The following is a 13,479-nucleotide window of genomic DNA, read 5'->3' on the forward strand; positions in this document are numbered from 1 at the left end:
GTGTGTGTGTGTGTGTATTTATGTGTGTGTGTGTGTATACACGCACACATATATTGGCCACTGTGTGACACAGAGTGTTGGACTGGATGAGCCATTGGCCTGATCCAACATGGCTTCGCTTATGTTCTTATGGTGTGGCTAATTAGTGAACCCCAGAGGGCACTGAACCCCAGAGGGCACTGAGGTCGATGGGCAAAAATAAATTGACTATCCCTGGGCCGAGAGAGGTCAAACTTCAAAATATCAGAACTCGGGCCTTCTCAGCCGCGGCTCCTGTACTGTGGAATCAGCTCCCGGAGGAAGTGCGGGCCCTGCGGAACCTTGACCAGTTCCGCGGGGCCTGCAAGACTGTTCTTTTTAGGCAAGCCTATGCTGATATCTGCTGAGTTGCTAAGAATAAGGAGCCACCATCTACTATACGATTATGGAACCATCTAAACTGGCAGAACCAGCGCCAAACAAGTTTACTGCTGCCAGATTTATTCTATGTAATGAATTATGTATTTTAAATATTTTAACTTAATTAACTGGTTTTTATTTTTAATTTCTTTAATTGTTAAATTTTAAAGTTTTATCCTTTGTTAAATATGTGAAATGTTGTTAGCCGCCCTGAGCCGCCTAGGCGGGGAGGGCGGGATATAAATGTAAATATAAATAAATAAAAATAAAAATAGTGAGAAGAACTCTAGAAGGAAATTAAAGGGTCTGGCGGCAAGTACATTATCCTTCCAGCAGTCCTCAGGATTGTTTGCCTGCAACTTGGAGACTTGGATGAGGGATTTCCTGTGTGTGACTGGCTCGTGGAGATGATGGGATCTTCTTCACAGTCTCCTTTTGCATGATCAAAATGGCTGCCACTCATAACCGACAGATTTGAGTGGAGCAAGTGCTCATAAAAGCTCCTACCCGGCCAAAAATTTTGTTAGCCTTTAAGGTGCTACTAGACTCCTCACTCCGTTTGTGGAAGCTTGGCTCTAACTGATGTCGCAACCGAGGGTACACACACATGCACACTGTATCAGAAGAATCATCCCAGGACACCAATCATCTTTAGAAAACCAAAGTTTTTTTCTCAGGATTACCTCACAAGACAGGCACTTAGGCAATTCTTCTTGCAGACAGTTCCACAAATGAAGATGAAGAACCCTAAGGGACTATGTTTCCATTTCCTCCTGCTATTGACATTTCCTTGCAGCAGCATCTTCTCTTCTTCCTAGAAATTCATTCAGCTTTGAGGAGCCCAATTTCACCACAATGTCCAGATTTTCACAGAAAGACAGGAGTCATAGCAGTAACACCAGAGCATGTTCTTCAGAAACAGAGCTGTGCCCCTCTAACTGAGACTTTATTTTCTCCAAGAAGGCAGGGAATAGAACACATACCTGAATTCATAACTTCAGTCTTCAGCAGACTTCAGAGCAGCAATGGAGCACCTCTTCAGGTTATCTGGTCTCTGATCCAGCACTTTTAGTATGCTGGTTACAATCGCTTCTTGCATGCCAAGCTCTGTAACATCTACAAGTGAGACTATAGGTACTGCAGAGCCTCCTTTCCCATCACCAGGGACTGGTTCTTCTACAGTGTCAGGAAAATACCCCTCTTGTGTGCTTTAGCTTCATCATCAAAAGCAGTGCCCAAGAAAAAAACAGCTTTAAGACGCCTTTCAAAAGGTCAGGCAATGAGTCAGTGCATATCCAGAGGGCGGATTCTGTAACAGTGGACCACCATGGAGTGTCAATGTTAGAACCATGTTTTTAAATTGCGATGGAGGGAGGGGGAATCCTGTGCTATATTACTTTTAAGAAACACTTTTGAGATGGATTGACTCAATAAAGGAAGTCACAATGTCCAGTTTGCAAGACCTGAGAAAGTCTGTTAACAACAGGACATTTTGGAAGTCATTAATTCACAGGGTTCCCATAAGTCAGAACTGACTCGACTGCAAGTAACACACACATTACTTCCCTGACTAAATTAGATTTTCATATCTGAATGACCACAAAACTTAAAGGGCATAGCCAGAATTTAACATTAAATTTCTGGTAAAGTCTAGTTGTCCACATGCAGCATTAAATAGAAGAACAGGCTGTTTAGAATGTCAAAACTTGCAGTCACAGAAGGTTTTCAGATTGTACATACTAGTATAAAAAATTGACCTAACCCATACCCATCTTCAACTACAGGAGAAATAAAATGCTCTTTGTGGTAGCTTGAACATGAACATATGAAGCTGCCTTATACTGAATCAGACCCTCGGTCCATCAAAGTCAGTATGGTCTTCTCAGACGGGCAGCGGCTCTCCAGGGTCTCAAGCTGAGGTTTTTCACACCTATTTGCCCGGAACCTTTTTTTGGAGATGCCATGGATTGAACCGGGGACCTTCTGCTTCCCAAGCAGATGCTCTACCACTGAGCCACCGTCCCTCCCCAATATACACTCACAGTATGCAATTAACATTAGCCATTTTACAAAATGCTAGACCAAGTAGTTACACTGAAATTCATGATGATGATTACTAGAACAACAACAGCGCAATATTTGGCGCAATCCAAACAATCTTTACAGCGCTCAAATCTTCTCAGCCTATGAAGAAACTCTTTTCACCTAACTTGTGAAAAGTATTTTCCCCAAACATTAGTACTCCATGTGTCAGCAACTTTTAAATATTTCAACAGTTGCTAATAAGCTAGCTAGCAATGTAACTATAGTCACAAACTTGTTTTGGACGATAACAAAGAATCCCAACATGCGAAGGTTTGGATATAAACAAAATTAAGAATTTAAATTCTAGTAAGGTCTTTCAAAGCTTGTTTCCACCTCTGTAGCACCCGTCATGATACAACTTACTCATATTTTGCACTGTGACTTTCAAAATTAAAAATGATTTGAATGTACAGCTCTTTCAAACAAAAATCATCTTCCCTATTTTGTGAAAGCTATTCTCATATTAGCACAGAGACCAAACATTCCCATTTAACCTTCTTAAGTCTAGTTTTACTAGGCATACAACTGTAACTAGACAGCTATACTTGAACTTTAAATGTTCATGATAAAAAAAAGACCACTCACCATTCTAACTACTTCAGGGTAAGTCTGCTCTGTCAAACAGCCTCTGCTTATTGTAATGTAATCCACAAGTTCATTAAGAGTTGAACGCTTGTATTCTTTCATTTTAAGATCTGAAAGTGTGTCCATGAAGTCAAAAATGACACAACACTGCTGAAGTTTCTTTAGGAACAATTCAGCCTGCTCTGAAGATGGAACGTCTGTAAGGGGAAGAAGAAAAGAAAAGCACATGAGAGTCCAGTAACATTCCTTTACGAAACAAGCCAAGTTTAAAGGGCATCATCAAAAGACACCAAAATTCATTAAATGTCCATGCAACAACTGCCAAATCAGCTATTATACTTTTTGTAGGAACTGCAAGGTCAGATTTGGATATTATCATTACCCTGTTTGTCAATTATCTACAGTTTCACAAGTAAGTAGCCATAGCTCTGTGCAGGAATCAAGTTCCACCATTCCTACTTAGCTAATGACATCCTATAGGATTGTGAAAAACAAAATTCAACAAACAAAGTGACAAAAAAATAAGAATTTCTGAATTACAGGGATATCATATGCCTCAGACTCCCATACACAGAAAATTCCTGTGCCGCCTATTAAGACTGGGACTGGGGAAACTGGGGGACATTTTTTTTTTCCAGAACAATGAAAGTGAACCACTTTTTTCAAAGCAGTGTTTTTTTAAATTAACATTCTAAAAGCCCATTCAGACTACAGCAAAGCTCTTCATGTTCCAAAGGTAGAAATGCTGGTGATAACTGTATTGCTGCTCTGTGTGATATTGCTGCTCTGTGTGATTGGATTACTAAGCAAACACGACCTTTAGGACACTGCTGAGCATGTACTATCAAAAGATGTAGTAGGCAGAACACCATCAAGTATTTGGCATGCCAAATATATTGTTTCTGCCTGTCGGGGTGGCAAGGCCTTTGTATATCACATCTTCACACTCGCTCTGCTTACCTGCACAATTGTTTCTGTTTCACAACCAGATTACAGGGATGTCTGTTTTCTGAGGTTGTCTCTAAAACATGGGTTACGCTGAATTTGCATTTCTGTGAACCAACAGTTATGCCGGCTCCAGAATGGGAAATACTTGGAGATTTGGGGGTGGGGCCTGAGGAGGGCAGGGTTTGGGGGAGGGGAGGGACTTCTGTGGGGTATAATGCCACACAGTCCGCCTTCCAAAGCAGCCATTTTCTCCAGAGGACTATCACCTGGAGATGAGTTGTAATCTCAGGAAAATTCGGCCACCACTTGAAGGTTGGCCGCACCCTAGAGCAGAAGGGCACTTCCACTTACATAACAGCTAATGGAATTCACTGATTGGTAAACGGCTTGTAACAGTCAAAACAGGGTGGCAGTTAGTTGGAGAAAGCAGTTACTGAGCTGAAGGAGTAGAAGAGTAACTGGAAAAGGGAGTGGTGGTCTTTGTGAGGTTCTTTAGTGTGTGACAAGAAACACAAAGCAGAGTCTGATTCAAAGCCTGTGTGGGGTGGCTTTGAATACTGGAAACTCTGGTGGGAGGCTGTTCCCAGGAGTTAAGAACAGTCTCTGTATGTGTAAAACACAGAATCACATATTGAGAAGGAAAACAATTTAGTGTCCAAGGGAGAAAAGACTGGATATCTGGAAGATCAGGCTTTGGCAAAGGGTTTTGAGGTGGCAGTGAAAGGCTCTCAAAAGGTGCCAAAGGCACAGGTTATTTATCTTAAAGGGAGAGACCTTAGTCTTATAACAACAGGTGACAAAGCACGGTACAGTCAAGATTGTGTGATTATAAAGTAGAGAAGAGAAACCTCTAACATCAGTGATACCTTTAGGTTCTGTGTTCAGTTTTAATGGTCTGCCTACATCTTCTAAAACCCAAAAACCTATGTACATGTCCCACATCCCTTCCCTGCCAGTCTGTCTAAATAAACCAACACTTGCTTTAAATCGCTACCTGTGCCTACTGTGCCATTTTCTGAAAGGTAAATTTTGACACCTGAAGCAACAACAGGTTGATCATTTCAGGGGAGTGCTTAGTAGAACCCTGTCACACCTTCGCACCCATGCATACACCATGCTGCATCCATAACATTCCAAGGGTGCCCTGACTCTCAGGCGCAGCTCTGTGGAAACACAGGGCAGGAAGGAGGAAATCCAGAAAGATATATTCACATACACAGTTACAGAATACAGAAACCTATTGTATTTTAGTGCATTGCAGGAATCAGTTACACGGCAAAGAAACACCTTCGCATGGAGGTAACTATAAAATCTGCAGCTGTCCCATATATCTCTTCAAACAGTTGTCAGTTTCTATTTTATTCAAAGCGGAAGGTTAGTTGCTATGTTGCAGTTTCTCAAAAGACGAATACAATGTGTATGTAAATGCAAAATGCTTCTCAAGACCCCTGGGGGCTATCACTAATTGGCAAGCTATAGAAGCATCACTGATCTTCACTTAAATACAAGGAATCAAGCAAAGGGAAAGAACTTCTCCCTGTCCTTCAGACTGATTAGAAACAGCAGGTTTAGTCACAATGTTTAAATAGAACAACAACAACAAAAACCCTCCTCTATTTTCAAGCAATGCTTCCAGGTAAGCATATCTCCTTAACTTATACAGATTACAGTATTTTAAAGAATGTCAGAAGGCTGCACACTCATCTTCATATATATAAGTAAGTCTCCTTAATCTATATAGAGTTAATTATTTTAAAGAATGATAGAAGTAGCGCTCGTGTCCTCCTTTGACCAAAACCTATTAATATTTCACATTTAACAATGGTACCAGTAAAATAAATTTTGCGTTTGGTCTACAGTTTTCACTTCCCAGGGAAAAAATTCTGGGCACAAAAACCTTTTTTTTAAATGAAATAAATAAACAGGACTTTCACACCAGATCACATTTCCCACTCAGCACTGTGTATTTATTTTTAATCTTAGTCTGAGAAAGTTCATTTATAAATCAGAGAAAGCTTGAAGAAAGAGCTAATGGGTTTTCACTACCAGCAAGAACACACAGGAATGCAGTTCCGGCTGGCTTGGCACCAGGGGTGTGGCCTAATATGCAAATGAATCCCTGCTGGGCTCTTTCGACAAAAAAGCCCTGCATATATCTAAGCTATTTTACCAGAGACGGGGTGCCCACCCCTACTCACTCTGCTCACCAGCCCTCCTGCTCTCTGTGTTTGTAATGTTTTCTCAGGGTCTGCCACTACAGCCTCCACAGACCAACCCTAAAGTCAGCATTTAGCCATATTTTTACCTTGTAATAGTTTCAATTCATTTTGTTTGGCCAAAACACCCCGCCCCCCATTCTGTAAAAGAAATTAATTAAAACACCTGAATTTAAGAACATAGAATCATAGAGTTGGAAGGGACCTCTAAGGTCATCTAGTCCAACCCCCTGCATAATGCAGGAAACTCACAAACACTTCCCCATAAATTCACAGGATCTTCATTGCTGTCAGATGACCATCTAGCCTCTGTTTAAAAACCTCCAAGGAAGGAGAGCCCACCACCTCCTAAGGAAGCCTGTTCCACTGAGGAACCGCTCTAATGGTCAGGAAGTTCTTCCTAATGTTGAGCTGGAAACTCATTTAATTTCAACCCATTGGTTCTGGTCCAACCTTCTGGGGCCACAGAAAACAATTCCACACCATCCTCTATAGGACAGCCCTTCAAGTACTTGAAGATGGTGATCATACCTCTCAGCCACCTCCTCCCCAGGATAAACATGCAACATTGGCACTTAATTAGAATTATTAAGATATGCAAACAATATATTTTTGGTATGTAATGTAACAATTCATTTTATCTATTAATTTATATAACACAGTCAACCGTTTTACATCTACGTGTACATGGTAAAGAGCTATAATTAATAGTTAAATCAACCAAATTAACAAATAATTATGGAAATTAAAGAGTAAATTATTTATTATAACAAGGCTTCATTTTATACCACAATAATTATCCTACCAAGAGGAGTTAAAATAGTTTTTTCTTAAGTATCCTACTCTTCAGTAGGGATGGACACAAACCATATTTTTGTGATTTGGTTCATGGCTGAACCACAAACCAAACTATAAACCTGTACAGACTAAAAGGTTGGTTCATAAACTGACCTGATTCGTATTGGTTTGTGAGCCATTCAAAGTTCAAACTCCTGCTTTATGCTCCCCACAAAAAGCTGTAGGGAACAGAACACAGGAGTTTAAATTTTAAATTGTTTAAATAGCTGTTCGGTTTAAATGCCTCCCCTGCTTTCTGCTCCCCATGAAAAACCAAGAAGCAGGGAGTTCCCCATCACTCAGCTGTTTTTCATGAAGAGCAGAAAGTAGGGGTTTAAGCCCCTGCTTTCTGCTCTTCACAAACCATCACAAATGGCATCAAGCCTTGTGAAACTTCATGGCAGTTCTTCAGTTCATCAGTCAGTTTGTGCCCATCCCTACTCTTGACACTCCTGACATAAAGTTGCCCATCAGGGGCAACACTTTTTAATGATTTATGGATGTCCATCACAAAACTTAGTCCAAGTGGGAAACTGAGGCCTCTTAAATGGAGAGGGAAAATCTATCAGTATTATAGGAATTCTTGGAATAAATACTTCTAGGTACTAAAATGGCCCTTTGATGTAACTGCACTGGATTCATACAACACTGTATTTGGAAATACTGAGTTCTGAAAATCTTCTAAAGTTATCTACAATATTCCCAGCATTTCCCATTGGCATATATCCTCTGTGTTACCTAATTTCAAGAGATTTCCTGCAAATTCACAAAACTACCAAGTTGTACCTACATTTTAGACAACTACAACTCACCAATCTCAGTTCCTATTGAAATAACAAGAAGTATTTGTCAGAAGTCCCCACCCGATACAGCATAAGTTAGTTCTTCACAAATACTGCAATGTGCAATCTAAAGTCTCCAATGTAGCCTTCTCAGATATACTTCACACATTACATATTATGAACCTACACTCTTGCAACATTGCAGCTTTTGTTCTTCCTCTACCAATATTGCACATTTGATTGATCAGCAGTTGACCTATTTAATGACAGTTTCAATAACTGAATGAGCTGTTGTGCTTCCTGCCAAAAGAATTGCAGCAATATCCAATGAAGAAACAGCAAGAGCGATCATCCTTTTTTGGCAAACTGCAGCCAGAAGTAAGGTTTACAAGAAATGTCCTTCCTGCTCCATTTGCTCTATGAAAAATATGCCTCCTTTTCTTTCTTATTGAAAACAGCACCAGGGATTTCTTCAAAAACGTTCCTTTGGTCCAGTATTAAAGCTTGGCTCATTTTCATCACATGAATTCTCCAAGTTGCTCAGGACAATCTGAAATATCCATTATAAATTGATTTGGCAAAATCCATTATTGTCATTCCTTTGTAGTTCGGGAAGACCAAAGGTTTTAAGAGGAGAACCACCTATGGTTATTAGAACGCAATCTTCGAACAATCATTGTAAGTGCACTGTTAAAAACTGCATGATTACATGCATTTCTTTATCCCGATTTTATGTTTCTGGTGTGATTCAAAATATCTTCCAACAGATGCTTCTTATCACACATCCCATGGTTAAGGATTTGAAATAGCAAACACTAGTACCATAGTAACAAAAATGATTTTGTAACTTTTTAGACGACTGCACAACTGTTTCTTCTTCTAAAGTATCAGTCCAATAGACATCATCCTCAAAACCACCTCTTAACTGGCAACCTTGTCTGAATGTCTGTTTTGTACAGGAAGGGACAGACTTCAGTCTCCCTTCCTGGGTTGCTTCTACCTTCTTGGCTTCTAGCATGTAAATAGTAACTTCCACTGCAAATAGCATAGCAATGCTTTTAAAATAATCTGGGCCAGCTGTTCCATTCATTTGGGGCACTGCAACTCCAGTGATCATCTTGAAGCTCATGGCCAATTTTGAAACCTCCCTACCTTTATTTTTTTTCTAGTTATTGCTCATCACAGACAACTGTCACCTCCTCCATCACAAATAGGGCAGCACAGGGATGCTCTGGAGATAATCTGGGTCAGAATGTTCCAATTCCCTTCATTTTTGGCACAGCTAGTCATCCTGATGCTAGTGGCTAATTTTGAGATTCCCAGCTTTATTTTTTTTATGTTAGGGCTGCCACAGACAATTGGGAAGATTGTTTTATTATTATAGATTTGTTCCATAAGAGATGCCCAGCCCTAGATTATGTAAGCACCTTCCTGAATACCCTGTGGGTCAGTTTGAACAGCGGCAGCCAAGTTATCACTTTTGCCTATTTGGGGTCTCACAATTCCCAGCATTTCCACAAACTTCCTTATCTCAGCAGCTCTCCTGAGCCCCAAAAGGCCAAATGTTGCTAAGTGTGTACCATCAAAAGGGAACAGAAGGGAACCACAACTTTTGCCATACACACCACAGACCTACACAGCTGCCTTTCCACTGCTCTACGCACTGCTGCAAAAAGACGACATCAGCCATTCGCAGAAGGGGTACATACAAAGCAGCCATGACCGTTGTGGACTTGTCCGTCATGGTAACTATCGATGTTTTCTTCTTCTGAGACTTTGCTGCTAAGCAATCACAGTTTCAGGATCTTCCCACAGATACTGATTCTGAACCACTGGAACAAGGGCTAGTCCCCAGCCTCCAAGAAGCTTAAAGGAAGTTTCTCAGGCCCCTGTGGATGAGAAGACTCAAACTTCTGCTCCCCAATATAGGAAGAAGAGGGTGCTGGTAATTGGGGATTCCCTGCTCAGAGGGGTAGAGCCCAAAAGTGTGCCAATCTAACTTGTCTCTAGAAGTATGCTGTCTACTGGGTCCACGCATCCAGAATGTGATAGAAAGGGTAGGAAGGCTTGTCAAACCCACGGATTATTATCCTTTCTTGCTGATCCATGTGCTGTTGAAGGACAAGAAAGAACAGTACTGCAAATAAATGGCTGGCTACATCGATGGTGTCACCATGAAAGGTTTGGATTTTTGGACCATGCCTTATGCATTCGAGATGGTGGTCTTCTACCGAAAGATGGTTTGCACCTTACGAAAGTAGGGGGGGAAGGGCCTTGCTAACCTAATAAGAAGGGCTTTAAACGAAATTCTATGGGGGAGAGAGACAATAATTCAAAGCCTAGTATGATGCCAATAACTAGAGATAAGAACACTAAGGTTTTGCAGGGAGTGGCACATGTGCTAGGTAACATTTAACTCACAGGTTTGTCCAGAAACAAAAACCTCAGGATGCATAAAACATGGATTCTGATGTCTCTACACTAATGCTCAGAGGATGGGAAACAAGCAGGAGGAACTAAAAGTCCTAATACAGGAAGGAGACTATGACCTAATAGGCCTTACTGAAACTTGGTGGGATGCCACTCACAATTCGAATATTAAGATTGAGGGGTACAATTTATTTAAAAGGGACAGACAAGGAAGCATAACATTATATATAAGGAGGCATAACATTATATGTGAAGGGGGTATATACCTGTGAGGAAATATGTGAATCTGAGCATGGCAGCTCAGTTAAGGGTCTGGGTAAAAATAAAAGGAGTAAGAAGTAACGGTGATATTATGGTGAAGGTCTGCTGAAGACCACCAGGTCAGGCAGAGGACTTGGATGAGATACAGGATATCGTAAACAGACCCCTTTCTGAAGGGCTTTTACAGTATATCATAAATAGATCCCTTTCTGAAGGGCTTTTTCCAACGCCTCTTAAAGAGGCAGTGGTCCTCCCTCTCTTGAAAAAACCAACACGGGACCCGGCCGAATTAGCAAACTACCAGCTGGTGTTGAACTTACCTTTTCTGGGTAAGATCATCAAGAGGGCAGTAGCGCTACAGTTGCAGAGCTCTCTGAAGGACACTTCCATCCTAGATCCCCATCAGTCCAGCTTCCGCCCAGGTCATGGGACGGAGACAGCACTGGTCACCCTTGTGGATGATCACCAGCAGCATCTGGACCAAGGCGGTTCGGCGGTGCTGATGTTGTTAGACTTGTTGGCTGTGTTTGATACAGCCAACCATCAGCTATTGACTCACCGTCTCACCAATGCAGGGATTCAGGGGTTGGCCTTACAATGGCTTTCCTCTTTCCTTCAAGGCCGGGGACAAAGGGTGGCAATTGGGGACAGTCATCCCAGAGACACCCACTTAACTGCAGCATGCCTCAAGAGGCAGTGCTCTCCCCGATGTTGTTTAACATCTACATGCACCCCCTTGCCCGGAGTTATGGGCTAGGTTGCCATCAGTATGTAGATGACACCCAGCTCTATCTACTGATGGACGACCGGTCTGACTGTGTCCCAGAAAATTTGGACCTGGCATTGCAAGCCGTGGCAGGATGGTTCAGCCTGAGTCAACTGAAGCTGAACCCAATGAAGACAGAGGTCCTTTGCTTGAGTCACAGTGGTCCTGGCAAGGAAATAAATAAATTTGTTGTTGTTGTTGAAATCCCCCTACTGGCTTTTGACAGTGCTCCACTTACAACAGCACCCAGGGTCAGAAGCTTGGGGGTGCTACTGGACCCTTCCCTGACAATGGAGGCCCAGATAGCAGCCGCTGCCATTTCCACCTTTTACCATCTTAGGCAGGTAAGGCAGTTGGTTCCCTTCCTCAAGCACAGCAACCTGGCAACTGCGATCCATGCTACGGTCACCACAAGATAGGACTACTGTAATGCCCTCTACATGGGGCTGCCCCTGTCCCGAATCCGGAAACTGCAGCTGGTGCAGGAGCACATACAGCTTGGGCTATGGACACTGCACTGGCTGCCAGTGGTATAGCGGATTCGCTACAAGGTGCTGGTTATTACATTTAAAGCCCTACATGGCCGAGGACCTGCCTAAAGAGACCATCTCTCCCCACATGTTCCCTAGAGGGTACTCAGATTAGGAACACAAAACCTATTATCGATCCCCAGGCTGAGGGAGGCAAGACTGAAAACAACTAGAGAAAGAGCCTTCACCATCTTCAAATCCTGAAGGACTGTCATATATAGGATGGTGCAGAATTGTTTTCTATGGCTCCAGAAGGTCAGACCAGAACCAGCGGGCTGAAATTAAATCAAAAGAGTTTCCAGCTAAACATTAGGAAGAACTTCCATTAGAGTGGTTCCTCAATGAAACAGGCTTCCTTGTGAGGTGGTGAGCTCTCCTTCCTTGGAGGTTTTTAGAGGCTAGATGGCCATCTGACAGCAATGCTGTTCTGTGAATTAGGCAGATCATGAGAAGAAGAGCAGGGAAGGTTGCATCAGTGCTTAGCTCTCATGGCCATTTCTTACAAACTCAGGGAAATGCTGATTGCCACTTTGAGATCAGGAAGCCACTCTGGCAAGGGATCCTGGGGGTATTTGGCATCTCTCGAAGCCACTCTGGCAAGGGATCCTGGGGGTATTTGGCATCTTCTGGCCATGGAAAAGGGGTCACTGGGGATGTGGGAGAGGGGGGAAGTATTTGTGAAGTTCTTGCACTGTGAAGGGACTGGATTGGATTAGATTGGGATTGGGGAGGGACGGTGGCTCAGTGGTAGAGCATCTGCTTGGGAAGCAGAAGGTCCCAGGTTCAATCCCTGGCATCTCCAAAAAAGGGTCCAGGCAAATAGGTGTGAAAAACCTCAGCTTGAGACCCTGGAGAGCCGCTGCCAGTCTGAGAAGACAATACTGACTTTGATGGACAAAGGGTCTGATTCAGTATAAGGCAGCTTCATATGTTCATAGATGACCCTGGAGGTCCCTTCCAACTCTATTAGTCTATGATTCTAGTAGCATGGGTTCTAAAAGCCCACTTGGGACATCTGAGGTAGTGTCAGGATTTAATTCTGCATGCCTCCTCCCAACAAAGATGGCACATAAACATGATTGTCTCTTACCAGACTCTCAACCCTATAAGTAGAAAACCTTTGGAAAAAGAATCACCATGCCGCAGCTGCATGGACAAGTGAAAATGAAAAGACTAGAGCTAGAGACAGCAATGAAACTGAAGTCTACCAACGGTGACAAACACAGAAAAGAAACAATATAAAATCAAAACTAATGTTTTGGTTTAAAGCAATTTTATTAATTTGCAATATATTATTATAGTATTCTTTAAGAAAAATTTAAAAAATAATACAAATTGAAAATAATACATCACACTTCCCCCCCCCCCTTTTCTCCTCACCTCCTTTTCTTGACCCCTGCCGGTGTTTACTTAAAATTGCAAAAAATACAAGGTAATTTAACTAATCAAGAATCTCTATTTTAAAACTTTATAACAATAAGGCATAAGTAAAAATAAGAAAATAAGAAAAGTTAACTCTATAAGTTAATCTTCATTTTTCTCCTATCACCTTAAACTCAAAGAAATTTTTTTCCCTTTATAAACTTTCAAAATTAATGTTTTGACAGTTAAGGAGAACATTCTGAGCAATACTGTAATGC

General features: G+C 41.8%; 1 protein-coding gene across 6 annotated transcripts in view; it reads right to left on the bottom strand.

Moving 5' to 3' along the window:
* PPP2R5E (protein phosphatase 2 regulatory subunit B'epsilon) overlaps nt 1-13,479 on the bottom strand; it is a 144,170-nt gene that overhangs the window by 57,117 nt on the left and 73,574 nt on the right. For all 6 annotated transcript variants that reach the window (XM_060263336.1, XM_060263339.1, XM_060263335.1 and 3 more), the window contains exon 3: nt 3,070-3,266. In XM_060263336.1, coding sequence (XP_060119319.1) covers nt 3,070-3,266 — 197 coding nt within the window. The remainder of the gene's footprint in view (nt 1-3,069; nt 3,267-13,479) is intronic.

Source organism: Heteronotia binoei, chromosome 21 (genome assembly GCF_032191835.1).
Source record: "Heteronotia binoei isolate CCM8104 ecotype False Entrance Well chromosome 21, APGP_CSIRO_Hbin_v1, whole genome shotgun sequence".
NCBI lineage: Eukaryota > Metazoa > Chordata > Lepidosauria > Squamata > Gekkonidae > Heteronotia > Heteronotia binoei.